Genomic DNA, 27,302 nt, shown 5'->3' on the forward strand with positions numbered 1-27,302 from the left:
AGCCCGCGGAACGCAGACCTAGGCTTTACTCTCTCACCACAGCAGCGCGAGACTCGCCAAGAGGGGCTGGAGACTCCCAGAGCCTTTGTGTCCCTACAAATGGCATGGTCTTCCCTCACGTCCGAGCCCCCAACCCTGCTAACCTATCTCCCGGCTAGGTCTCGTGAAAACTACAACTCCCAGAGAGCACCGCGCCGCGGCTTGTGGCCCACGAATCAGGTGGCTCGGGTCAGGTGACCGCTGTCCCGCCCTCACACAAAGTCTGCCCAGCCCGGGAGCCCGGCACACTCCGGAGCGACACCTGGCGCGAGGTTCACGCGTCCCGTGAGGTCCGTCCCCCGAGCCCCGGGGCGCTCTCAGGTGAGAGCCGGCGCGGTCCCGACAGCCTTCCCCGCGGCACCGCGGACATAACCCCTCGGGCTTCGGTCCTGTGCCACCAGCCCCGGCTGTCGACGCCGAACGCCTCCCAGCTTGGAGGGCCCGGGTGGTGGTGGGCGAGGCAGGGACCCCAGGCGGCTGGGGCAGGGTGGGTGGTCTACCCCAGCGCGCGGGAGCCCCTGCCCCGGCACCAGCTGGTGTGAGGCGAGGAGTTTCCCGATTGCTCTGGAGAGGCGAGCCGCCGTGGACTTGGTGCTGCGCGCCGGGCTCCCGGGACTCAGCAGGAGACCCACCCTGCCCTCCAGGGCGTTCGGACCGTGGGAAGGGAGGACACCTGGCCCTTGCCGTGCTCAATAACATTGAAGAAAATAACAACCAATGCTTTGTGCTTGCTGGATGCCCCGGGCGGCAGCTGTTATCGCTTCCCGGTTGTTTCTCAACCTTTTCATCCCTGTCAACCGCTGTCCCTCTCTGAAATTCTAATACCGCTGATAAAACTCTGTTCCCGTGTGTGCTGTGGCCCTTTGGAAGGCCACAAACCACTGTGGTAGCCACGATTTCTTCCCCCTCCCCTCAAGAGCCAGTTTTAGCCCCAGCCGAGAAGGCTTTCTAACTCCTCTCTTTTAGGTGTTAGCAGGAACTGGTGTCGTGGCGCATGTGGAAGACCTCGGCTTGCAAGGCCGGCATCCCATAGCAGAGTGCTGCTGCCAGTTCTGGCTACTGGGCTGCTGATCCAGCTTCCCGGTAATGTGCTTGGGAAGGCAGTGGAAGATGGCCGAAAGTGCTCCAGCCCCTGCTGCCCTCATGGGAGGCCAGGATAGAATTCCTAGCTTCTGGCTTCAGCCTGGCCCAGATCAGGCAGTTGCAGCAGTTTGGGGAGTGAACCAGCCTATGGAAGATTTCTCTCCCTGTCTCCCCGTCTCTGTCACTCCGGCTATCAAATCAATCAATCAATCTGAAATGCTATGAGGTCGATGCTACCGTCCCTATTTTCTCATTAGGAGATTGAAGTGTGAGGTTAAGTCACACAACTAAAGTCGCACAACTAATACATGTGGGAGCCCAGGTGGAAGCCTGCGCACGCGTCTCTAGGCACACGTGCCTTGTCCCATCTGTGTTACCCCTCTGGAGGTGGGAGACCCGGGGCATTGCACTTGGGGAACAGAGGCCAGGACTCACTGAGATTCCTGGCGGAGAGGAGCTGCTGCCACACCTGACTCCAGGCTGCTCCTGGGCGGGGGCTGGAGGAGTGGGAGAGACCGCTTAAAGCAAGTGACAGCTGGACATCTGGAGGAGGCCTGGGAGGTCGTTAGAACTTACAGGAGGAAGGGCATGTGAGACAAAGCCATTGTTGTGAAATGTCGTTGCTATCTTGTTGCTTTCACAAGCTGCCAGTTGTGTATAATTATCAATGTGTTTTTTAATGTTTGTTTTTTATTTGAAAAGCGGACAGATCTTCCATCTGCTAATTTATTCCCCAAATTTATATCCCCAAATTTGGCCAGGACTGGGTCAGGCCAAAGCCAGGAGCTCAATCCGTGTCTCCCACGTGGATGGCAGGAACCTAAGTACATGAGCCATCGTCTGCTGCCTCCCAGAGTCTGCATTAGCAGGGCACTGGATTGCAAGCGGAGCCAGAACTCAGCTCAAGCGCTTGGATATGGGATGCAGGGGTGCCGAGAGGCACTTGAACGCTGCACCAAATGCCTGTCCCTTTAACGTTTTAGTTGACTTGGCTCTCAGTGTCTGTCTGGCCTCCTGGGGGTCTCAGCCTTTGGGGCTGGGGGACTTGCTGGGCACATGTTTGAGTTTCTCAGTTCTGATTCCACATCTGCGGAGTGAGAAAAGGAACTGGTTTGGGGAGGGCGGAGACCCCCAAGCCAATAAAACAACATTCTTTCTGTTAATTAAGTTTGCAGAAAGCAATTGAAGAAGGGAAAATGCAGGCCTGTGTTCACTTCCTCAGAGTGGGACTTTACACAACCCACTTGTTTCCCCTTCTGTCACACAAAGATAAGTCCTCTCGGGGTCCCGGTCTCTGAGGCTGTGCTGCAAAGCCCCTGAGGTCAGAGTGTGAAGGCAGGTCCTTTATGAGCTGTCCCTTGCCTGCTTCCAGGTGGCTTGTCCCTCTGGAGCTGATTCAACCTGAACAGGAATGTCTCATGCCGTTTGTTTTCCTTCTAGTTCTGGGAAGCTGTGGACCATGAGAAGGAATTGGCTGATTATTTTTATCCTTTTCTCCCTGAAGCTTGTGGAGAAATGTGGTAAGTTCAGAACTGAGTCGTCATGGCCCACATGAGTAGCCTGTCCTGTTGGTTGTCGAGGAATTGGTGCCATCCAGATCACGTGTGTCTGCCTGCTCTCACCAGGCCGAGTGGCCATTACTGTAGTGAGATAGACCCTGGTCTGGGGTCCGGGAGTTTCTCAAAAAGCCAGATGGTTCCACCAGTAATTGGCCTGCTGCCCTGGGGTCCCTGTTTCCTTTTCTGTGTCACTAAAGTCAATGTTTATTTTTTTTAATTTATTTAAGATTTATTTATTTATTTGAGAGGTGGAGCTACAGAGAGAGAGAGAGATGCTGGTTCACTCTCCAGATGGCCGCCACAGCCAGAGCTGGGCTGATCCAGAGCCAGGAGCTCCTTCCAGGCCTCCCACATGAGCGCAGGGGCCGAAGCACTTGGGCCATCTTCTACTGCTTTCCCAGGCCACAGCAGAGAACTGGGTCAGAAGAGGAGCAGCCGGGACACGAGCCGGCACCCATATGGGATGTCAGCGCTGCAGGCAGAGGCTTGTCTACTACACCACGGCGCTGGCCCCAGTAGTTGGTTCTTCAAGTCAGACTTTGCGATTGACTGTCAAAGACGAATTGTGAGTCTGCAGCATTATGGGATAAATATCTGTGAAAAATGGTTCCTGTGGTTCCTGCCCTGCCCTGTGGCCTTACAGAAAAAGTTGTAAGCCCTGAGAATACAGACAGGTGACCACCCTTCCCCCCACCCATTGTTCCTGATTCTGCCAGGCACAGGAGTCTGTGTTGCATCTCCTTAGGGACTGAGGAGCAGGGACAGGCTGGTGACAGGGTTTGCACCTCCCGAGAGGAGGGCTGACTGCTTTTGAGGCTTGTGTCATTCTAGCAATTATTCCAGTGCCCTAGACATTTCTGAAATTCCTTCCCCAGAGAGCTTTATTTAGCACTGTAGGGTGCGGGGCCCATTTTGATCATTAGCTTGGTTGCTGTCAAAACCCAAATGAAATCCCTTAATGAAGAGTTCAGGTGGGAAAAGAGCAGCACTCCTGCTGAAGTTACCCAAGAGCCCTGAGTAAAGACTGTACACTTAGGGTCACTGGGCCCTGGAATCTGAGGCGAGGTCATCTGGTCAGCCCTTGCCGGTCTGCTAACCAGTCCGGTCCTGTCACTTGGCAGTCTCACCTTGGGAATAAGCAGTTTCCACAAAAGCGAAGGGCTTAGGGCTGTGGGGCCCAGAGTTTCTGGTGATGCCAGGGTCTCATTCTAGCCCTGCAGGGTCACATTCCCTGGGACCATGGCTGCAATGTGTGTGCACATTGCTAATGGGTTCCCCTAGGAAAGAGCACAAAATTCAGCTAAAACCACTCCAGTTACTCAGAGGGGAAGCTAAGGCCCAGAGAGGGTAGGAGGCTTCCCCAGAGTCACAAAGCTAGACAGTAACCAAGCTAGAACCTGGCTAGGGTTCCTGCCCAGTCACGTGGCTTCCTTTCCTGAGTGTCATAGTGGAAGCTGCAGTAAAACCGAGTAACTGGCATCAGATTTCTTTTTTTTTTTTTTTATTTTTTAAAGATTTATTTATTTATTTATTCGTAAGGCCGAGTTACAGAGAGGCAGAGGCAGAGAGCTTCCATCCACTGATTCACTCCCCATATGGCCCCAGTGGCCAGAGCTGGGATGATCGGAAGCAGGAGCCTCTTCCAGGTCTCTCACGTGGATGCAGGGGCCCAAGGACTTGCACCATATTCTGCTGATTTCCCAGGCTATCGTGGAGAGCTGGATTGGAAGTGGAGCAGAGACTGACTCTGTGGCGTAGTGGGTAAAGCCACCACCTGCAGTGCCAGCATCCCATATGGGCGCCAGTTCGAGTCCTGGCTGTTCCACTTCCGATTCAGCTCTCTGCTATAGCCTGGGAAGCAGTAGAAGATGGCCCAAGTCTTTGGGCCCCTGCACCTGCGTGGGAGACCCAAAAGAAGCTCCTGGCTCCCCTGGCTACTTGCTTTGGATCGGCACAGCTCTGGCACTTGTGGCCACTTGAGTGAACCAGCAGATGGAAGACCTCTTTCTCTCTCTCTAACTCTGAATTTCAAATAAATAAATAAATCTTTAAGAAAAAAAAGTGGAGTAGCCGGGATTTGAACTGGCACCCATATAAGATGCCAGTGCTCCAGGCAGTGGCTTTACCCACTGTGTCACAGGCCCCTATTTATTTATTTTGAGAGGCAGAATTACAGACAGGCAGAGGGAGAGACAGAGAGGTCTTCCATCCGCTGATTCATTCCCCAAATGGCTGCATGGCCGGAGCTGGGCTGATCCAAAGCCAGGAGCCAGGAGCTTCTTCTGGGTCTTTCAGGTACATACAGGGGCCCAAGCACTTAGACCATCTTCTACCACGTTCTCAGGCCATTAGCAGGGAGCTGGATCAGAAGTGGAGCAGCCGGGACTTGAACTGGTGCCCATATGGGATGCCGGCACCATAGGCAGAGGTTTAACCTCCTAAACCACTGCACTGGCCCCATGGCACTGGATTTCTAACCTCATTCTGAGTCTTTCTACTCTTTGCTTTGGGAGGTGATCATCAAAGACCATAGGTGAGATGATTGGCCTTCAGGGGGTTTTGTCTCTGATGTCTGTGGGTGGACTCTTGACATAGTGGATCTGTAGTCAAGAACCTGGACTCTGGACAACACAGGTCTGGATTTGAATCTTGTCTCCACCGTTTTTGAGCTGTATGGACAAGATACCTGATAATCCCCTCCTGGAATTCTGGGTTTCCTTATATGCTGACCTCTCACTGTTGTAATGATTAAAAATGAGAGTGGAGAGTATAGCAGAGTGGCTGGCACGGGGTAGGGTACAGACTGGGAGAGGTGCCAATAAGTGTAAGGTAAAAACTAAAACCTGGGATGGCCCCATCGTGACTCATTATTGGTCATTCTTATAAGGTATAGAGGCTGCTACCCCAGGATGGAATTTAAAATGTGTTCTTCCGAGATATGCTTCTTACTTCCTAACCACCTCCCATCTAGGTTCAAATTTCCTGCAGTTATTATGAGATATTACAAGTTATTGCAAGATAATAATCAGAACCAACAAATACAGTTATCCCTTGGCGTCCTGGGCTTCAGGATTCCTGTGAATACCAAAATCCACACAGGCTCAGGCCCCTTCTACAAAAGGTCTAGTACAAGGGAACTCCAAGAAATCCATGGGGCTCTGCTGCGATAATAAAGGTCAGTCTTTTTGCTGTGTTAAAAAAAAAAAAGTTCATAGGGGTGAGTGTTTGGTGCAGGGGTTAAGATGCTGCTTAGGGGGCCAGTGTTGAGGCGCAGCAGGTTAAGCCACTGCCGGCAACAGCAGCATCCCATATGAGTGCGAGTTCAAGTCCCAGCTGCTCCACTTCTGATCCAGCTCCCTGCCAATGTGCCTGGGAAAGCAGCAGAAGATGGTCCAAGTACTTGGGCCCCAGCACTCACATGGGAGACCCAGAAGATGCTCCTTTCTTTGGCCTGGCCCAGTCCAAGCGCTTGTGGCCATTTAGGGAGCGAAACAGTGGATAGAAGGTCTCTCTGTCTCTGCCTCTCTGTTTGTAATTCTGCCTTTCAAATAAATCTCCAAGGGAAAAAAAAAAAGATGCTGCTTGGGACGCCCACATCAGAGTGCTTGAGTTTAAGTCCTGGCTCCACTTCTGATTCCTGCCTCCCACTAGTGTGCCCCCTGGAAAGCAGCAAGTACTGGCCGTGGGGACCCAGAGGTAAGGTGGCTGCTAGGCATCCCTTTCAGTACCCCTGCATGGTGATTTGTTCTTGCACTTGCATATCTGGCATGATCCTCAGCTCTAGGTAAAATTTAACAGGGACAATACGTCTTGCTGCCCAGTTACATAAGCCGAACAAAGCCTCAGCTGATATCAGAGCAGTGAGTGCGACAAAGAAGGGGCCTGGTTGTCAAAGGTGGCTCCAGGACCTGAGAAGCTTGGTTTCTGCAAGGGCCAGGGTGGGGACCTCCTGCCCAGGGTGGGGACCCCACAAGGCAGAGCAGTCCCTCCCTGTCTGCAATGCCACGTGCAGGACTCGTGTGGAGAAGGCAGCTCAGGTGTGGTCAGGAGAGGTTCCGGGTACCCGAGCCAGATCCAACAGCACAAGTTCAAGGCAGGCCGAGCCCTGTGGAGGAGATGAGGTTACTCTTGCAGGAAGTATGCAGGAAGACACCTACCAGGTAGGGGTACTGAGAAGAGGAATCAGGCAGGACAGGTTGAATTAGCTCATTTGGAAGTCCCAACTCGAGCATCTAAAATTTCCAATCTTGGCTCTTCATCTCTTGCCTCTGAGGGGTCTGGATGGAGGGAGAGCTGGGCCCTGCCCACCCCTCGCCCTGCAGAGACCTTCATCAGAGTTAAGCACTTGCTTCCCCTTGTGAGTGCCCTCCGCTGTCCCATTCAAGATTCAGCATCCTGACCTGTAGGCCATGCATAGTCCTGCAGCCTGTGAGGCAGGGCTATCTCAGGGCTATTTCAGCTCCGTGAACAGAGGAGATCTTGTGCTGTCCATCTGAGGAACTGGTTTAAGTCCACCTCTTGCAGAGCACGGCTTGGATTCCTTTGTGATCACTTTTGGGCTCCATGGTTCCCAGACTATCTCTAGAGACCCCCAGAGCTGCCGACCAAGGAGTGGGAGGAAGGGCCAGTGTTTCTTGCTCTGGCCTGTGTCTTCCTGTCTCTGAATTTGGCAGCACATGGGGGAAACAGCATAACAAGGACATTGGGTTTCCAGGCCCACAACGTGGCCTCCAGACCTTCTGTGTCTTGGCCTAGAAAATAGAGGTCAGAGGGGCCTCTGCTGTGGCACAGCAGGTAAATGCCCTGGCCCGAAGCCCCAGCATCCCATGTGGGCGCCAGTTCGAGACCCGGCTGCTGCACTTCTGATCCAGCTCCCTGCTATGGCCTGGGAAAGCAGTAGAAGATGGCCCAAGTCCTTGTTCCCCTGCACCTGCGTGGGAGACCTGGAAGAAGCTCCTGGCTTTGGATTGCCACAGCTCCAGCCATTGTGGCCAGATGGGGAGTGAACCATTGGATGGAAGGCCTCTCTCTCTGCCTCTCCTCTCTCTGTGTAACTCTGACTTTCACATAAATAATTAAATCTTTAAAAAAGGAAAAAAGAAAAGACAGTAGAGGTCAGAACTCCTGGTTCAGATCTCAGGCCCATCATCTCAGATTCTTCTCGTGGGCCTGAGCTTTCTGACCTAGTGACTGACATCACTGATTGGGGTCTTTCCAGAGTCAACCGTCAGCCTCACCGTTCCTCCTGTTGTGAAGCTGGAAAATGGCAGCTCGACCAACGTCAGCGTCACCCTTGGGTGAGTTCTCAGGTCCAGCTTGTCCTCAGCCCACTGGACTCTCCCCACAGCTTGATCCCTGGCTTGGTCTGTTCATATTTCAGATGTGATGTTCTTACTTCCACACTCTTAAGACAGGCCAGGGGAAGAGCAGTGGTGCCAGCAGGGGGCTGCAGAGCCAGGTCCCTCATCTGACCCACACTGAATCCTTTGGATAGGAGGATGAGGAAGGGCAGAGCCTCCTCCCCAAGAGAGGAGAGCCCCTGAGTGACCAGAAGTGGATGCCACCCTTCACAGTGCTCCTTTCAGACGCCAGATATTTTAGGGGAGTCCTGAAGGACAAGGAACACAGAGCTGAGTGCTGCTCTGCCACTTCCAAAAGCGGATGTGGCCACATTACATGGCTCCCTCTTGTGCGATGCTCAGTCTTAGCCTGGTCTGGTCCTGGCTGGCATCTGCTCATTCTAAGTATGAGGGTTCCAGGCCAGACTGCAGGGCCCACCTCTTCCTTCTATGCCCTTGGCTGCTCTGTCCTGCCCCAGCCTCCCAGCTGTGAGGGTGCCCTGAGATGAAGATCCAGAGCCTGTCCTTTTCTATTTACGCCTCTCCCCTCTCCTGCCCTCCCCTGGGAGGCTGATCTCAAACCAAAGCTCTGGCTCCTAGGCCTCCTCGCAGGCCTACCAGGCCATTCCAAGTTCCCGCCATCTCTGCACACCAGCAACACCTTATAAGTCTCCCAAGTCATCCTGCCACTTTATAAACGAACTCCCGGACTCTAAGCCCAGATGTGATGCTCCTGTGGGCTGCTATCAGTCAGCATGTCCAACTTACCTGGCCACACACCTCCAGCTTGCCTTGCACACTCTGCTCCCCCTGGCGCCTTGCTGGGAAGGCCCTGGCTCAGACTTGAGCTCCGCTCTGGGAAACCTTTCCCGTTGGAGCAGGGGACCGTGACCCAGTCTACCTCTAGGTGCCTCAATGTGTCATTCCAGCCAGTTTGCTGCCTCCTCAGGTCTCACCCACCTTGAAGGGATTTCTGGTCTCCTAATTCAGACAAAATGCCTCAGAGACGGGGGTTCCCATCCCTGCCTGCTCGGGGATGCGCACATAGTATTTCCTAGCTCTAGCTGCTTGAGAAATGTGGGCCCCGTGTAGAATCCAGAGGGCTGGTTGAGATCTCAGCATCCAACTTCACGGCAGTGATCAGACTCTTGTCTTCCACAGGCATCCGTTAAATACTAGCTTGGTGATCACTTTGGAAGTCACCTTCCGTTCCAAAAACGTCACCATCCTGGAGCTGCCTGATGAAGTAAGTAACAGCTCCTCACCTGTGCGTGGGGAAAATGCTAGGTGAAGAAGCGCGTTTCAGGAGGGAGCGTGGGGGAGTGGTCACCGAGCCAGGCCCGCTCCTCAGCCTGGCAGTCTGTGACGTTGGCCATGTTCCTCTGGGAGGTGAGCATTATGTGCCATGAAGATGCGATAGCGAGAAACCTGAGGTGGATGCGGTTCTGAGAGGACCAGAGAAGACCTGCTAAACAACTTCCTCAGCCTTCTTAGGACCAGGAGTAGGATATTGGTATCCTTCAAGATTTAAAACTCACTTTGTTTGTTAATAGTAATTCAGCTTCAGCCAGCGCCGCGGCTCACTAGGCTAATCCTCCGCCTGCGGCACCAGCACACCGGGTTCTAGTCCCTGTCGGGGCACCGGATTCTGTCCCGGTTGCCCCTCTTCCAGGCCAGCTCTCTGCTGTGGCCCGGGAGTGCAGTGGAGGATGGCCCAAGTGCTTGGGTCCTGCACCCCATGGGAGACCAGGAGGAAGCACCTGGCTCTTGGCTTCGGATCAGCGCAGTGCGCCGGCCGCAGCATGCTGGCCGCGGCGGCCGTTGTGGGGTGAACCAACAGAATAAAAAAGAAGACCTTTCTCTCTGTATCTCTCACTGTCCACTCTGCCTGTCAAAAAAAAAAAAAAAAAAAAAAAAAATAGTAATTCAGCTTCTAGAAACCTGCCCCAAAGAAACATGTGCACATAAGTATGGAGATGCCCACTGCACTAGTGTTATAGCAGTACTCTGGAGCCAGCCTATATTCATGAACTTTAATGGGTGAATACTTTGTGAATCATTTCTACTACGGCATACTACACAACTATTAAAAAGAATGAAGTACATCTTTAAAAAAAAAAAGTGGGGTAGACATTTACCCTAGTAGTTAAGCTGCCCACAACCCCTATTGGAGTACCTGGGTTTGACTCCCAGCCCCTGTCTCCTGCTAATGCAGACCCTGGGAGGCAGCAGTGATGGCTTCAGTAATCAGTTCCCACTGCCAGCTCCCAGCTGCAGCCTGACCCAGCCCTTTCCTGTTACAGGTATTTGGGAAATGAACCAGCAGATGGGAGGTGTCTCTCAAGTTATTTAAAAAAAGAAAGAAGTGGTTCTGAGAATGTGGAAGTTCCTAAGATGATTTTCTAAGACCTTGCAACTCAGAAAAGCCATCAGGGATCAGCATCATTGGCCTTGCTTAAAAACCTAGAAACACAAAATCTCAGGTTGCTTCCTAGACCTACTGATTTAGTCTACAGGTTAGCAAGACCCCTGGAAGATTTGGGTCCACAGTAAAGATTGTGAAGTTGTGGTTTCTTTGTTTTTGGAAAGATTTATTTATTTATTTATTTATTTATTTATTTGAAAGTTATATATAGAGGAGAGACAGAGAGGTTTTCTTTTTTTTTTTTTTTTCAAGTCACCTTTAAAAAAAAAAAAAGATTTATTTATTTATTTGAAAAAGCTACACAGAGAGGAGAGGCAGAGAGAGAGGCCTTCCATCCAATGGTTCACTCCCCAATTGGCCGCAACAGCCTGAGCTGCGCTGATCCGGAGCCAGGAGTTTCTTCCAGGTCTCCCACACAGGTGCAGGGGCCCAAGCACTTGGGCCATCTTCTACTGCTTTCCCAGGCCATAGCAGAGAGCTGGATCAGAAGTGGAGCAGCTGGGTCTCAAACCAGCACCCATATAGGTTGCTGGCGCTTCAGGCCAGGGCATTAACCCGCTGTGACACAGCACCAGCCCAAAGAGGTTTTCCATCTGCTAGTTCACTCCCCAGATGGCTGCAAAGGCCAGGCTGAAGCCAGGAGCTTCTTCCGGGTCTCCCACATGGGTGCAGGGGCCCAAGGACTTGAGCCGTCTTCCACTGCCTTCCCATTAGCAGGGAGCTGGATTGGAAGTGAAGTAGCCGAGGTTCAAGCCAGTACCTGTGCCACAATGCTGGCCCCTGTGAAGCAGTGTTCTTAGACACCACTGGTGTCATTTGTAGAAGCCAGTACCAGAGGCTGTCTGGTGTGATAGTGAAAATTATTTGTAGCTTTATGTATTTTTTTAATTTTTTAATTTGTTTGAGAGGTGCAGAGGCAGACAATGAGAACTGTCATCAGCGGGTTCAGTCCCCAAGCTGGGGCCACAGCTGTTGTGAATGCTCTCCTGGTCTCCCACATGGGTGGCAGGAATCACTTACTTGAGCCATCATCACTGTCTCTAAGGCTCTACATTGACAGGAAGCTGGAGTCAGAAGCCAGAAGCAGGAATTGAACCCAAGTACTCCACTCTGGGCTGCAGTATCTTAACCACTAGGCTAAATGCCCATTCCTGCTTTATGCAGTCATCTCTCTGTGTGTTCCGTATTTCCACCTTAGCAAGGATTTGAGCCAGTTGCCATTCAACTGTTAAAAGATATCCATAGGGAAAGCAACTCAGAGGGTTAAAAAATAAGAAAAAAACAAGTGGAATGCAATGCAGGGTGAATAAGTTCCAGAGATCTATTGTACAGCTTGGTGGCTATAATTAATAATACATATCGTGTACATTTGTGTACCACATAATCACATTTCAGTCAACAAGGACCACATATAGAGTGTTGTTCCCATAAGATTCTATCTCCTGAGGCCAGCACTGTGGCTCACTTGGTTAATCCTCCATCTGCGGTGCTGGCATCCCATATGGGCACCGGGTTCTAGTCCTGGTTGCTCCTCTTCCAGTCCAGCTCTCTGGTGTGGCCCAGGAGGGCAGTGGAGGATGGCCCAAGTGCTTGGGCCCCTGCACCCACATGGGAGACCAGGAGGAAGCGCCTGGCTCCTGGCTTAGGATCTGCTCAGCACACCGGCTGTAGCGGCCATATGGGGGGTGAACCAACGGAAGGAAGACCTTTCTCTCTGTCTCTCTCTCTCTCTCACTGTCTATAACTCTACCTGTCAAATTAAAAAAAAAAAAAAAATACTCTATCTCCCAGTGACGCCGTGACTGTCTTAGCTTGTGTCAGTACATACTGTACTGTTTGCAGTAGTGAGATTGTTTAATAACATGTTTCTTAGATTGTATCCTGTCGCTAAGCAACATGTGACTGTACTTGAGGATCACTAAGAGAGTTGATCTTCAATTTTCCGACCGTGAAACACTGATCAATATGTGGGATGGTGGGTATATTGATTAGCTTACTGTAATCACTTCAGTGTATTTGTATATCAGTAAATACATACCACTTTTATTTACCAGTGATACCCTAATAAAACTGAGGCAGAGGAGGAAGAGAGGCTGCAGGGCTGAGGCCGTGGTGGGAGGCCCTGGCTGGCTGTAGAGATGGACTGCGAGTTATCTCTGCGCCCCTAGAAGGCGAGGAGCGGTGAGACCTGATCAGGCTCAGAGTTAGGAACCTCTGATCTGAAAAACTTGTGGAAGGAGGCAGCAGTGTGGAGCTAAGGAGCCCCCAAGTGAGAGGTGAATCTCGCCCCTGGTGAGCACCACACTGCACTGGACAGCATCATTCTTCACGACCTTGCTTCTGCCCCAGGGTCAGAGGCCAGCATGCAGGAAAGCCATTGGTTCTAACAGCAGGTTCTGGCAATCTGCTTCCAGCCTGTGGTACCAACCCAACTTTTTAATTCTATATACTTATTTTCATTTCATTTGAAAGAGAGATTTTCAATTTGCTGGTTCACTCTCCCAAGTGCCTCCAATAGCCAGAGCTAGGCCAGGCTGTAGCCAGGAGCCTGGAACTCCACCCAGGTCTTCCATGTGGGTACAAGGGACTCAAATACTCAAGCCGTCACCTGCTGCCTCCCAGGGTGCACATCAGCAGGAAGGGGGAATCAGGAGCACAGCCAGGACTAGAACCCAGGCACTCCAATATAGGATGTAGGTGTCCCAAGTGGCATCTTAGCGACTATGCCAAATGCCTAGCTCCCTATAATCCAGTTTTTTAAATAGATTTAACAGTGAAAGTCAAACCATTTTTTTGGATGAGCTTTATGAATACCAGCCTGCCTCACTGGCCCCTCCCCGGCCAGCTCCATCCCCTGCTGCCTACTGCCTGTGGTGGTGGAAACTACTGGTTAGAACTTGAGGGTAGGCCGGCGCCGTGGCTCACTAGGCTAATCCTCTGCCTTGCGGCGCTGGCACACCAGGTTCTAGTCCCAGTCGGGGCACTGGATTCTGTCCTGGTTGCCCCTCTTCTGGGCCAGCTCTCTGCTGTGGCCAGGGAGTGCAGTGGAGGATGGCCCAAGTGCTTGGGCCCTGCACCCCATGAGAGACCAGGATAGGTACCTGGCGCCTGCCATCGGATCAGCGTGGTGCACCAGCCGCAGCGCGCCGGCGGCGGCAGCCGTTGGAGGGTGAACCAACGGCAAAGGAAGAGACCTTTCTCTCTGTCTCTCTCTCTCACTGTCCACTCTGCCTGTCAAAAAAAAAAAAAAAAAAAAAAAAAACAACTTGAGGGTAGGGAGCCGGCGCCGTGGCTCACTTGGTTAATCCTCCACCTGCGGCACTGGCATCCCATATGGGCACCAGGTTCTAGCCCTGGTTACCCCTCCTCCAGTGCAGCTTTTCTGCTGTGGCCCAGGAGGGCAGAGGAGGATGGCCCAAGTGCTTGGTCCCTGCGCCCAAATGGGAGACCAGGAAGAAGCACCTGGCTCCTAGCTTCGGATTGGCGCAGCGCTGGTGGTAGCAGCCATTTGGGGAGTGAACCAACGAAGGAAGATCTTTCTCTCTGTCTCTCTCACTGTAACTCTACCTGTCAAAAAAAAAAAAAAAAAAAAAAGACTTTTGTCCATTTTGTAACTGGGTTTTTTGTTGTTGAGTTTCGTGATCTTTTTATACATTCTAGTTATTAATCCTTTATCAGATGCATAGTTTGCAAATAATTTCTCCCATTCTGTTGCTTGACTCTTCACTTTGCTGAGTGTTTCTTTTGCAGTACAAAAGCATTTCAATTTGATGTAATCCCATTTGTCAATTTTGGCTTTGATTGCCTGTGCCTCTGGGCTGTTTTCCAAAAACTCTTTGCCCATTCCAATGTCTTGTAGGGTTTGCCCAATTTTCCCCAATAATTTGATGGTGTTGGATCATAGATTTAGGTATTTAATCCATGTTGAGTGGATTTTTGTGTAAGGTATAAGGTACGGATCTTGCTTCATACTTCTGCACATGGAGATCCAGTTTTCCCAGCACCAATTGTTGAAGAGACTCATTGCTCCAGGGATTGATTTTAGCTCCTTTGTCAAAGATAAGTTGGTTGTAGATGTATGGATTGCTTTCTGGCATTTCTATTCCGTTCCATTGGTCTATCCATCTGTTTTTATACTAGTACCAGGCTGTTTTGATTATAACTGTCCTGTAGTATGTCTTGGAATCTGGTATTGTGTTGTCTCCAGCTTTGTTTTTGTTGTATAAGATTGCTTTAGCTATTCAGGATCTCCTGTGTTTCCATATGAATTTCAACATCATTTTTTCTATATCTGAGAAGAATGTTTTTGTTATTTTGATTGGTATTGCATTGAATCTATAAATTGCTTTTGGACATTTTGATGATATTGATTCTTCCAAACCATGAACATGGAACGTTTTCCCATTTTTTTATTCTCTTCTGTTTCTTTCTTTAATGTTTTTAATTTCTCATTGTAGAGATCTTTGACATCCTTGATTAAATTTATTCCAATTTATTCCAGGGTACTTTTTTTTTTTTTTTTTTTTTGTAGCTATTGTGAATGGGATTGATTTTAGAAGCTCTTTCTCAGCCATGGCATTGTCTATGTATACAAAGACTGTTGACTTTTGTGTGTTGATTTTATATCCTGCTACTTTACCAAACTCTTCTATGAGTTCCAATAGTCTCTTAGTCGAGTCCTTTGGATCCACTATATATAGAGTCATGCCATCTGCAAATAGGGATAGTTTGACTTCATCCTTTCCAACTTGTATCCCTTTGATTTCTTTTTCGTGCCTAAAGGCTCTAGCTAAAACCTCCAGGACTACATTGAATAGCAGTGGTGAGAGCGGGCATCCTTGTCTGGTTCCAGATCTCAGTGGGAATGCTTCCAGCTTTTCCCAATTCAGTAGGATGCTGGCCGTGGGTTTGTCATAAATTGCCTTGATTGTGTTGAGGAATGTTCCCTCTACACCCAATTTGCTTAGAGTTTTCGTCATGAAAGGGTATTGTATTTTATTAAATGCTTTGTCTGCATCTATTAATCTAATCATTTGGTGTTTGGTCAGCAGTTTGTTAATGTGTTGTATCGCATTGATTGATTTACAAATGTTGAACAATCCCTGCATACCAGGGATAAATCCCACTTGGTCTGGATGGATGATCTTTCTGAAGTGTTGTTTGAATTCTATTGGCTAGAACTTTGTTGAGGACTTTTGTGTCTGTGTTCATCAGGGAAATTGGTCTGTAATTCTCTTTCTCTGTTGCATCTTTTTTATGTTTAGGAATTAAGATGATGCTGGCTTCATAGAAAATTTGGGAGGATTCCCTCCCTTTCAATTGTTTTGAATAGCTTGAGGAGTTAGTTTGGAGTTAGTTCTTCTGGTAGAATTTAATGGTAAAGCCATCTGGTCCTAGGCTTTTCTTTGTTAGGAGGGTATTTATGATTGATTCAATTTCTGTCTTGGTTATTGGTCTTTTTAGGTTTTCTATGTCTTCATGGCTCAATTTAGGTAGATTCTATGTGTCCAAGAATCTATCCATCTCTTTTAGGTTTCTGGTTTGTTGGTATACAGATCTTTGTAGTAATTTCTGATGATTCTTTTTATTTCTGTAGTGCCTGTTGTTACATTCCCTTTTTCATCTCTAATTTTATTGATATGTGTCTTCTCCATTTTTTTTTTTTTTTTTTGGTTAGTTGGGCCAATGGTATGTCAATTTTTTTTTCCAAAAAACCAGCTCTTTGCTTTGCTGATCTTTTGTATTTTTTTTGTTTTAATTTTGTTTAGTCTCTAATTTTAATTATTTCTTTCCTCCTGTTAGTTTTGGGTTTGGTTTCTTGCTGTTTTTCTAGGTCCTTGAGATGCATTGATAGCTCATTTATTTGGTGCCTTTCCAGTTTCTTGATTTAGGCACCAATTGCTATAAAGTTTCCTCTTACCACTGCTTTTGCTGTATCCTGTAAGTTTTGATATGTTGTATCATCATCTTCATTTGTTTCCAGAAATTTTTTTAGTTCTTTAGTTCTTTGCTGCCTACAAGAGACACATCTCACCAACAAAGATACATGCATACTGAAAGAGAAAGGATGGAAAGATATTCTATGCTAACAAAAACCAAAAAGAGCTATCCTAATATCAGACAAAGTAGACTTTAACACATAAACTTTTTTTTTTTTTTTTTTTGACAGGCAGAGTGGACAGTGAGAGAGAGAGACAGAGAGAAAGGTCTTCCTTTGCCGTTGGTTCATCCTCCAATGGCCGCCGCAGCCGGCGCATCGCGCTGATCTGAAGCCAGGAACCAGGTGCTTCTCCTGGTCTCCCATGCAGGTGCAGGACCCAAGCACTTTTGCCATCCTCCACTGCATTACCGGGCCATAGCAGAGAGCTGGCCTGGAAGAGGGGCAACCGGGACAGAATCTGGCACCCCGACCGGGACTAGAATCCGGTGTGCTGGTGCCGCAGGCAGAGGATTAGCCTGTTGAGCCGCGGCACCAGCCTAGTTTTCTTTTTTTTAAAATGTATTTTGTTTATTTGAAAATCAGAGTTACACAGAGAGGAGAGGCAGAGAGAGAGAGAGGTCTTCCATCGATGGTTCACTCCCCAGTTGGCCACAACAGCCGGAGCTGTGCCAATCCAAAGCCAGGAGCTTCTTCCAGGTCTCCCCCTCTGGTGCAGGGGCCCAAGGACTTGAGCCATCTTCTACTGCTTTCCCAGGCCATAGGAAGGAGCTGGATCGGAAGTGGAACAGCCAGGTCTCAAACCTGCGCCCATATGGGATGCCGGTGCTTCAGGCCAGGGCATTAACCCGCTGCGCTACAGCACCGTCCCCTTATTTCTCTTTTGATTTCTTCTGTGACCCACTGTTCATTCAGGAGCATTTTGTTCAGTCTTCATGTGTTTTCATATGTTCTGGGGATTCCTGAGTTGTTGATTTCTAGCTTCGTACCATTGTAGTCAGAGAAGATACATGATATGATTTAGATTTTTTTTGAATTTTCTGAGACTTGTTGTATGGCCTAGCATGTGGTCAATCCTAGAGAAAGTTCCGTGACTGCTGAGAAGAATGTGTAATCTGCGAATGTAGCATGGAAAGTTCTGTAAATATTTGTTAGGTCCATTTGGTCTATAGTGTCTATTAACTATTTCCTTGCTGATTTTCTTTCTGGTTGATCTGTCTATTGCTGTCCATTTGGTATCTGTCCATACCAAAGATGGTTATTGAAGTCCCCTATTACTATTGTATGGGATTCTATGTCTCCCTTAGATTCATTAACATTTATTTTAAATAGCCAGGTGCCCTGTAATTAGTTGCATATATGTTTATAATAGTCACTTCTTCCTGTTGAATTGATCCCTTAATCATTACATAGCACCCTTCTTTGTCTCTTTTAACAGTTTATGTATTTGCCGGCGCCGTGGCTGAATAGGCTAATCCTCTGCCTTGCGGCGCCGGCACACCGGGTTCTAGTCCCGGTTGGGGCACCGGATTCTGTCCCGGTTGCCCCTCTTCCAGGCCAGCTCTCTGCTGTGGCCCAGGAGTGCAGTGGAGGATGGCCCAGGTGCTTGGGCCCTGCACCCCATGGGAGACCAAGAGAAGTACCTGGCTCCTGGCTTTGGATCAGCGCAATGCGCTGGCCGCGGCAGCCATTGGAGGGTGAACCAACGGCAAAGGAAGACCTTTCTCTCTGTCTCTCTCTCTCACTGTCCACTCTGCCTGTCAAAAAAAAAAAAAAAGTTTATGTGTTAAAGTCTACTTTGTCTGATATTAGGATAGCTCTTTTTGGTTTTTGTTAGCATAGAATATCTTTCCATCCTTTCTCTTTCAGTATGCATGTATCTTTGTTGGTGAGATGTGTCTCTTGTAGGCAGCAAATAGATGGGTTTTATTTTTTAATCCGTTCTGGTCTGTGTCTTTTATTTTTATTTTGGTTTATTGTACATGCTTTATTAAAATGGTACTTGTATTTACAGTATCTGCAGAGAGTCCCTTCCAACACGCTCTCCCACACATTCAGACGTGGCCACACAGACATCCACGCCACAGCCCCAGCCCGTGCACCCATACCAGTGAGCTGTGAGGATCAGACTCCTAAAACTAGGCAGCTGTTGGAGAATAAGACTTGATTAGTTTTTTCAGTTTTTTTGAAAAGAGAAAAATATGGGAACTGCATTTGGCCATTACAATGCTAATTATGTTTGTGTATATTAATATATATGACAGTTAACACTGAATATTCCTTTTACATTCTTTACACACAGAATGATATCAAGGTTTTGCAATCAACAGAATATTCTAACTTCAGTCTCAATGCTGCTTATAATGACTTCTGTATTCATATAAGGGCTTACCCTAAAAATAATTCAGGTCTATGTAAGTGAAATAAGGCACAGTTAATATTGATCTGACTTAGGAGAAGGGATGGGATAAACAGGTTTCAAATGATCTCACTGTTGGAGAATTAACTAACTTAAACCCACTCGAAATCTCATCTCCTAATTTACAAAGATTTCTTAGAAGCTTATCTTTTTCTTTCCTCCCCTGACAAAGCCCAAACGGAAATGTTTGTTAATTCTCATCTCAATTTCTCAGTAACCTAAAGTACTCAAATTGATGTGCAGGCTTCACCTTCCCTGCCACGGTCTCCTCCCTCCTCAGTGCTAAAATAAACACCATGTGAAACAGGAGTCCCTTGTGTTTTGAGGAGATTTGTACACCTGAGTAGTAAATACATATCTGGTTGTCTTTGATATATTTGAAAACTTAAAAAAAAAAAAAAAAAAAAGAGGAGAGAAGAAAAAAGGGGAAAAAAGGGGGAGAAAAAAAACTTGTGACTTTCTTGGTTTTTAAAAAAAATCCATTTCCTTTCAGGATGAGGAAGCCCCATTAGACATTACAAACAACCGCAACCAATGGCTTTGGCAGCATAAATAATGTCTAGTATTCTAATCCGCATAGTGAGACTCAAATATATCTCGTACACAGCCTATTGAATGTTTTTTGCAGGAGGTGAATCAAACCCAAAGACACTGGACATACTAGAAGAGGCAGGAAGAGCTGCCGTTCTGAAGGCCCCTGACTGTGCCTGTTTATTGTGATCCTTGGTATCTGCTTCATCTGCATATGTTGATGGTTCTTCTAGTTTTAGGAGTCTGCCCACATAATCATATTTTGCTTTAAACTGCATTTTCCATTCTCGAACACTCTCCAGTTGTACTGCATTCAAATCTGAGAGATCATCATATTCCTCTCTAAGTGCATCTTTATCTAGACAAAATGTTGCCAGTCTTCTGGAGGCATCCCTACCGCAAATATTCCATATGGTCCGCCAGGCCGTGCAGCCTGCTGCCTTTGGTCACGTTGAAGGCTTTCCTATTGACCGTGAGCAGGATGCACGGGGTATGGCACATGCTACTCCATGCTGAAGTCCCACTTCTTCATCGGTCTATTTCTTTTAACTAAAGGGTTGAGACCATTTACATTCAAGGTGACTATTGATGAGTAATGACTTTGCTCTGCCGTGTTTCGATAAATATCCCTATTTTTTACTTTGGATTTCCTTTGTGCTTTTACTGGAAGATTTTCTTCCTGTGCCTTCTTTAGTAGTGATAACCATGCTTCTGTGTGCAGCACATCCTTAAACATCTTTTGTAGGGCTGGATAGGCAGTGACAAATTCTTTCCGTTTCTGTTTGTTACGAATGATCTTTATTTCACCTTCATTCATAAATGAGAGTTTTGCAGGGTACAATATTCTGGGTTGACAGTTTTTTTCTCTTAAGACTTAGAATATATCTTGCCATTCTCTCCTAGCCTATAGGGTTTCTGATGAGAAGTCTGCTGTGAGTCTAATTGGAGATCCTCTGAAGGTAATCTGGCATTTCTCTCATGCACGTTTTAGAATCTTTATGTTTTACTGTAGAGATTTTGACTGCAATGTGTTGTGCTGAAGATCTTTTCTGGTTATGTCTACTAAGAGTTCTATGTGCTTTCTATACTTGGATGTCCCTGTCTCTCTCCAAATTGGGGAATTTTTCTGTAATTATTTCACTTAACAGGCCTTCTAATCCATTCTCTCTTTCTACATCTTCAGGAACTCCTAAGACCCCTTTATTCACTTGATATTCTATAGATTTCCAACACTATTTTTTAGCTTTCTAGTTTCTTCTTTTTTTTTGGGGGGGGGGGGTGATCTGACTGTAAAATTTCCAGCAATTTGTCTTCTTCTTTTTTTTTTTTTTTTGACAGGCAGAGTGGACAGTGAGAGAGAGAGACAGAGAGAAAGGTCTTCCTTTGCTGTTGGTTCACCCTCCAATGGCCGCCACAGCTGGCACGCTGCGGCCGGCATGCTGCGGCCAGCGCACCACGCTGATCCGAAGGCAGGAGCCAGGTGCTTCTCCTGGTCTCCCATGGGGTGCAGGGCCCAAGTACTTGGGCCATCCTCCACTGCACTCCCTGGCCACAGCAGGGAGCTGGCCTGGAAGAGGGGCAACCAGGACAGAATCCAGCGCCCCAACCGGGACTAGAACCCGGTGTGCCGGCGCCACAAGGCGGAGGATTAGCCTAGTGAGCCGCAGCGCCGGCCGCAATTTGTCTTCTAACTTAGATATTCTTTCTTCTGCTTCACTGAGTCTGTTGTTAAGATTTTCCACTGCATTTTTTTTATTCTATTGAATTCTTCATTTCCAAAATTTCATTTTGATTTCTCTTTAAGATCTCAATTTCATGGGAAAAATTTTCTGTCATGTACAGATTTCATTAGTTCATGGATTTGCTTCTGATTACTTCTAAGTAACCCTACGATCAATTTTTTGAGTTCCGTTTCTGGCATTTCTTCAATCTCTTCATCTGCATTCTAGTATTGAAGTGTTGTCTTCTTTCGGGGGCATCATGTTGTCTTATTCTTGTTTCTTGAATTTCTGTGTTTATTTTTAGGCATTTATAGAGGTATTAGTTTTGTTTTATTTTCTTTTCCCCCGTGATAGCTTTTACCTTTGGACCATCCCTCTCTGGCTTAGTGGAGTGTCCACTTTTTCAGTGAATACTCAGAGGCGTGTGGTGGGTGTGGCCAGGGAGCTCTCTTCAGCACGCCAGTGTGAAGGGAGTATCCAAAGTGAAAGCCAGGTTGGGTTTGGTAAATCTCTCTCTCTTTTTTTTTTTAATCAGAGGGGAGTTTTGTTCTGCTCTGTTGGCATAGTCTCACGCTCACCTCCTTTCCTCCAAGGAGACCAATGCCTAGGCACTAGCCCCAGTGGGTACAATATTTGTCCCCGCTGCCGCAGAACCACACAAAGGATCTGTCTCAGTGTACGTACGGATCCCACAGCAATGACCCTCACCAGGGAATCAGGGAGCCTTGAGCATGTGGAGCTGCCCACAGTGACTGCCCAAAGACCCAGCCATACCCTGCACCCTCCCACGCAGCCACAGTATTTTCACATTCCCAGCACACAAGCCTCCCACAGTCACAAGCACGCAGCTCCCTGTCAGTGCTCCCAGCCAGACTCAGGTGTCTCCCCTTGCTGGATGCTGGGCGTGCCAACATGAGTTGGTGCAGCTCTTATGTGCATCCAAAGTGGCACCTGCCCTCTGTCGACTTCTTACAGGATGCCAGTGCAGGGTGGTTGGGGAGAGAGAAACGTGCCCCCCTTTGTTCCCCTCTAGTTTGGCAGATACACTGTCCCCCACAGGGCTACAAGCCGGGCCCACACCATGCTCTTCCTGCTGCTTTATTGCAAATGGCTTGGACTGCTGCAGTATGGTCTCACCTCACTCTCCAGAGTGGGTGCTGGGACTCACAGCTGCTGGGTCCTGAGTTGTACATGTCCACACCCTCCACGTAGTGTCCTGTGACAGTTTCCTCTGCTGTTTTCTCCCTCTCTGCTTTTTTTAAACTATCTTCCCCTAGAATAGAGCAATAAACTCTCTCCCTATTCTGCCATCTTGCATCTCTCTCCGATACTTCTCCCAGCTGTGAACGTGTTGGCATTTGTAGCAGCCCTGTAAGGTAGGCATGTTTGTTGTCCCCTTTTACAGATGAGCAGCCTGTGGCCAGAGTTTAGATAACTCACCCGACGTCGTGTGGCTAGTGAGAGGAAGAGACTAGGCAGGGCAGGGACTCAGGGCAGAAAGTCTGACACAGAGGTGTGGGGTTTCAAGTTAGCTGGCTAGCCTGGGGTTTCTCCCTGGGCTCAGGAAGCTCTTGGGAGGCAGGGTCCATATGTGATCTGTCCCTCACATCCTAGTGCACACCCTGGAGCCAGACACGCAATGGGACCCAGCGTAACTGCAAGTGACCTCGGATTGAATTTAGTTTTCCTAACAGGTCGTGGTGCCTCCCAGAGAGACAAATTCCACTTTTCAAGTGACGTCTCAAAATGTTGGACAAGTCACCGTTTATCTGCACCAAAATAATTCCAACCAGACCGGGTAGGCGAGTCTGCTTCCATGGGGAGGGGCGGCCATGCTGGGCAGCTGGGGGTTGTCTTTGGAAGGCCAGCCTCAGCTCATGCCAGCCCCTCACTCCTTCCTAGCCCCAGGATCCTCTTCTCAGTGATCCGCAGCAACACCATCAGCATCGTAAACCAGGTGATCGGCTGGATCTACTTTGTGGCCTGGTCTGTCTCCTTCTACCCGCAGGTGATCAAGAACTGGAGGCGGAAAAGGTAACCTACCCAGCTTTACGTGGAGGCTGCGTGGGGTGACGAGAGCAGGGCGTCCCAGTGGGGCTGTAGGCTGCCCCCTCTGCTCTTCTCTCAGCCTGCCCCTGTCGTGATGGGCGAGCTGTCTCTGAGAGCCTGGATTGGACTTCTGGGCCCATCCTTGCCCATTGCAGCCTCTCCGTGTGAAGCCTCCTCATTTACGTGGGGAGTGGGCGGAGAGGGAGGAAGTCCACCCAGTCTGCTCTGCTCTGGGTCTGGCCTGGCCTGGAAGACCGAGGTGTGAGGCCATGGGTCCTGCAGCCATGGACAGCAGGCAGTCCTGCCAGGATGTTAAGGACTGGGGTGGGGCACAAGCTGCCCTGCAGGCACGCTGGATACAAGGGGACACACACACACTGGACTCACAGAGAGCCAGGGAAGAGTTGCTTCCCTGCTGCAGGGGGTACCCGCTCCCCCTGGGACCAGGAGGCAGGGAGGGCACCCTTCCCGAGAGGGCAGGGGTTGCAGAGCAGGAGGGACCTGCCTCTCTCCCCATGCCGCGGGGTCCTCAGCCTAACCCCGCCCGGCTCTGTCCCCTCCACCCCCCGCAGTGTTGTTGGTCTGAGCTTCGACTTCGTGGCCCTGAACCTGACAGGCTTTGTGGCCTACAGCGTGTTCAATGTCGGCCTCCTGTGGGTGCCCTACATCAAGGTATGTCCCTGCCCACCCTCCACAGCCCTGCCTGAGCTGCCTCTCCCCGGGCTGCCCCTCACTGCCCAGCTTCTCCCCGCCCCTCCAGGAGCAGTTTCTCCACAAATACCCTAATGGCGTGAACCCCGTGGACAATAATGACGTCTTCTTCAGCCTGCACGCAGTTGTCCTCACTCTGATCGTCCTCGTGCAGTGCTGCATGTATGAGGTGAGATGTCAGGCTGAGCGGCGGGGCCCAGGCAGCACCCACCCGACCCGCTTCCTGCCGTGCTCCAGCCCGGGGCACAGAGGACACCCGTGAGCCCAAGTTTGGAGTGAGGGACCCCGTCAGAGCTGGAAGGGGTCGAAACAGTGGAGGCCCCAAGCCCAAGGACTGGGAGGCAGCCAGGGAAAGGCGCTTGCTTTCAGTCCAAGGGTGAGTGGAGTCCCCACGGGGCAGGGGAAGGGCAGGACACTCTCCCCAGCGGCACAGATTGTGGAGGCTGAGGGACATCCGAGAGGAGCTGTGAGCACATGGGTGTGCCGGGGTACAGGTGCCAGTAGGGGAGCAGGCCCCCATCAGGAGGGTCCCACGCGCCAGGCTGAGGAGCCTGGACCAAACCTTGTTGCCAGGGACCCCTCCGGTTGGCAGCAGTGCTCTCAACACCCTGCGGTTGTGCCGCCTCCCTCCTAGCATCCCTGTCACGCACCTGCAAGGCCACGCTGCTCTTCGACCCCCAGATGCCCAGTTTCCCTGCCCTTCCCTGTGAAGCCTGGCCATAGGAGGCCTCCTTTGCGGGAAAAGGCAGGGGTGGAGGGTCAGACTACAGGGACCAGGCGCCCTTGGGGCACAGAACAGTCAACAGCTGGGCAGGGACCAGGTCCAGGCCTCCAGGGTATTGATGTCTACTTCCCAGTTCGCTTTGCTCCTGAGTGAGCTCTGAGAGGTGCCTCGTTCTGCACAGTGGGTACCAAAAGCAGACAGGAGCAGGAGAGTCTAAGAGGGGCTACACGGGAGACCCTGATAGTAAAAAGGATTTGTTGGTGCTGGGGCTGTGACCCTGCCCACTACCGACCTGGCCGCTGGCCCCAGCCCAGCGCTGACTTGTTCCGTGGCCCAGATGAGGCTGTTGATCTCTGCATAGGCTCTGCCAAGGTCAGCCGCAGCCTGCAGCTCTCCCCCATGGCCCATCATCCACCCAGTTTCTAAGCCGTCCCCTCCTGAGTCATCACTCTAATCTGCAATTCTACCCTCACCCTTCCCAGAGAGGCGGCCAGCGCGTGTCCAAGCCAGCCATTGGCTTCCTGCTGCTCTCCTGGCTCTTCGCATTCATCACCATGATTGTGGCCGCGGTTGGGGCCACCACGTGGCTGCAGTTTCTCTTCTGCTTCTCCTACATCAAGCTCGCGGTCACGCTGGTCAAGTATTTCCCACAGGTACTCGCAGGGCCCTCCTGCATTTTCACATGGTGGTGCGGGGAGAGCTGAAGCCACAGGAGGCAGGGAACCCCAGTGGGGCACCCCGACAAGCACCTCCTGTACAGAGGGTTCCTCCTGGGAGGGCCCTCAGCCTCCTCCTGAGTGCTCAGTCCCACTCAGGTCCAGGGACTTAAGAGTCAAATACATCTTCCCCCAAGAGAAGCAGCAGCCAACCGCAGACTCCCACCTGTGAACCACAAGCCTCTTTTAACTTGCCCCATTCCCAGTGGGAAAGCTCCGTTCTCAGCTACCCCAGCGCTGGGAACCTTGTGCTCCGTGGGCTCAGGAAGGAAGGAGTGTTGGCCAGGCACAGGGCTAGACCCTGAGGGCCAGCAGAACGTAATCCTATGAACAGGAGGGGAGCCAGGCAGGCAGTCCAGGCTGGGGGCAGGGACGGACAGGGTTAGCCTGCACAGAGGCACAGGCAGAAGTGCGGGAGGCAGCAGGGAGCAGGGCTGGCCCAGCAGCATTGACAGTGTTGGAGCTGGGGAGGGCCAGGTCTCAGGGGTCTTGGGAGGGCTCCTGGGCAGGGGAAGGCATTGGGTGAACTAAGTCCTCAGCCCCAGGGAAGAAGGAACCCAGCTGGAGAGGTCTGGAATCATCCGGGCCTGCAGAGGCAGCAGCAGGTACGGAAGAGGCTGGGAGCAGACAAGGCCAGGAGCCTGACTGGGAGAAGACCAGCAAAGGGGCCCAGACTTCCCTCCTAGGCTGGAGGGAGGGAGAGGGCACCCGTCAGGGAGACCCAGAAGGCAGCATGGTTTGGAGAGGCAGCAGGAAGAAGGGGATGTTAAAGCTGGTCCAGCTACTAGCCCAGCCAGGCCGAAGTGGGCATCAGCTCCACTCTGCAGATGGGGAAACTAAGTCTAGGAGAACTCAGCAGCTTGTCCAGGATGGAACGGGACGCCACAGTGGGAAGTGTGCGGTGCGGGCTGAGTGCGGGGAGAGTGCAGCTGCACGTGTGTGGAGTCAGGAGACAGGAGACCAGCAGACAGCTTGGTCCACAAGGGAGCAGGACAGAAGGTGGCATCCGCCCCTGCCTCCACCAGTTGTGAGGGGCAGGGGGGCCTGGAGGAGGGCGTTTGCCTGCTGTGCACGCCAGGACCACCCAGACTGTCCCCTCGGCCGAGGCTCGTCACAGCCCAAAGGTCACTGTGTTTGTTGGAGCCAAGGCCAAGCACACGTGTGGGAGGAATTAGAGCCACTCTTGTTTGGAGCAGCAGTCACAAGGCACAGGCGGCAGCCACCCAGCCCCCTCACCGCCTCTGTCTGTCTGGCCCAGGCCTACATGAACTTTTACTACAAAAGCACCGAGGGCTGGAGCATTGGCAATGTGCTCCTGGACTTCACCGGGGGCAGCTTCAGCCTCCTCCAGATGTTCCTCCAGTCCTACAACAATGGTGAGTCACCCAGTGGGCTGCAGGCACGGGGGGGCCTGGCTTCCGGGGACCCCCTTCCCACCAGCCCTGCAGCCTGGTTCCAAGCCGATCCCAGCCCTGCCACCCCCCTCCAGGAGAGACTCCCACAGGGGCCTTTGTAGCTGAGGATTTGGTTTCCTGGGCAGGGGAGGACCCTCTCCCCGCCCCGGCCCTGCACTCCGGCTGCTTCCGGAGCTGCCAGTCTAGAACCAGGTTCTGTCCCCTCTGGCTGTTACAGACCAATGGACCTTGATCTTCGGAGACCCAACCAAGTTTGGACTTGGCGTCTTCTCCATCTTCTTCGATGTCGTCTTCTTCATCCAGCACTTCTGCTTGTACAGAAAGAAACCGGGGTACGACCAGCTGAACTAGCGCCCAGGGACCTGGTGGGGAAGGCCTGGCCCAGTGAAGGCCAGAGGAGTGGGCTGGTGCGCAGAGCTGGCCAGTATGCTGGCTGGAGGAGCACTTTCCCTGAGGGCCCAAGACCTTAAACTTGAACCAGCCCTCCTGCATCCAGGCCCTCCCTCGGGGACAGACAGACGCCAGACTCTGGTCAGAGATCAACAGCCAGCCCTCAGGCGGTCCTTGCCAGCCTCCCCGGAGGTCTCCAGCCTTCCGCAGGCCTCCCTGGCCATGCTGCTGGCCCTCCTGCAT

General features: G+C 50.6%; 1 protein-coding gene across 5 annotated transcripts in view; it reads left to right on the forward strand.

Moving 5' to 3' along the window:
* The first annotated feature begins 222 nt into the window (after nucleotides 1-222).
* Nucleotides 223-27,302, forward strand: part of CTNS (cystinosin, lysosomal cystine transporter) — a 28,017-nt gene continuing 937 nt past the window's right edge. The window contains exons 1-12 of one of the 5 annotated variants that reach the window (XM_051825363.2): nucleotides 225-360; nucleotides 1,006-1,122; nucleotides 2,563-2,642; nucleotides 7,900-7,978; nucleotides 9,182-9,266; nucleotides 22,749-22,852; nucleotides 22,957-23,088; nucleotides 23,676-23,775; nucleotides 23,864-23,983; nucleotides 25,021-25,191; nucleotides 26,513-26,630; nucleotides 26,887-27,001. In XM_051825363.2, coding sequence (XP_051681323.2) covers nucleotides 2,582-2,642; nucleotides 7,900-7,978; nucleotides 9,182-9,266; nucleotides 22,749-22,852; nucleotides 22,957-23,088; nucleotides 23,676-23,775; nucleotides 23,864-23,983; nucleotides 25,021-25,191; nucleotides 26,513-26,630; nucleotides 26,887-27,001 — 1,085 coding nt within the window. In that variant the 5' untranslated portion in view covers nucleotides 225-360; nucleotides 1,006-1,122; nucleotides 2,563-2,581. Of the gene's footprint in view, nucleotides 361-1,005; nucleotides 1,123-2,562; nucleotides 2,643-7,899; nucleotides 7,979-9,181; nucleotides 9,267-22,748; nucleotides 22,853-22,956; nucleotides 23,089-23,675; nucleotides 23,776-23,863; nucleotides 23,984-25,020; nucleotides 25,192-26,512; nucleotides 26,631-26,886; nucleotides 27,167-27,302 lie in introns of those variants that run through there. The other 4 variants (XM_051825364.2, XM_002718866.5, XM_051825366.2 and 1 more) reach the window with 4 other exon arrangements.

This window comes from Oryctolagus cuniculus, chromosome 17, assembly GCF_964237555.1.
Source record: "Oryctolagus cuniculus chromosome 17, mOryCun1.1, whole genome shotgun sequence".
Taxonomy (NCBI): Eukaryota; Metazoa; Chordata; class Mammalia; order Lagomorpha; family Leporidae; genus Oryctolagus; species Oryctolagus cuniculus.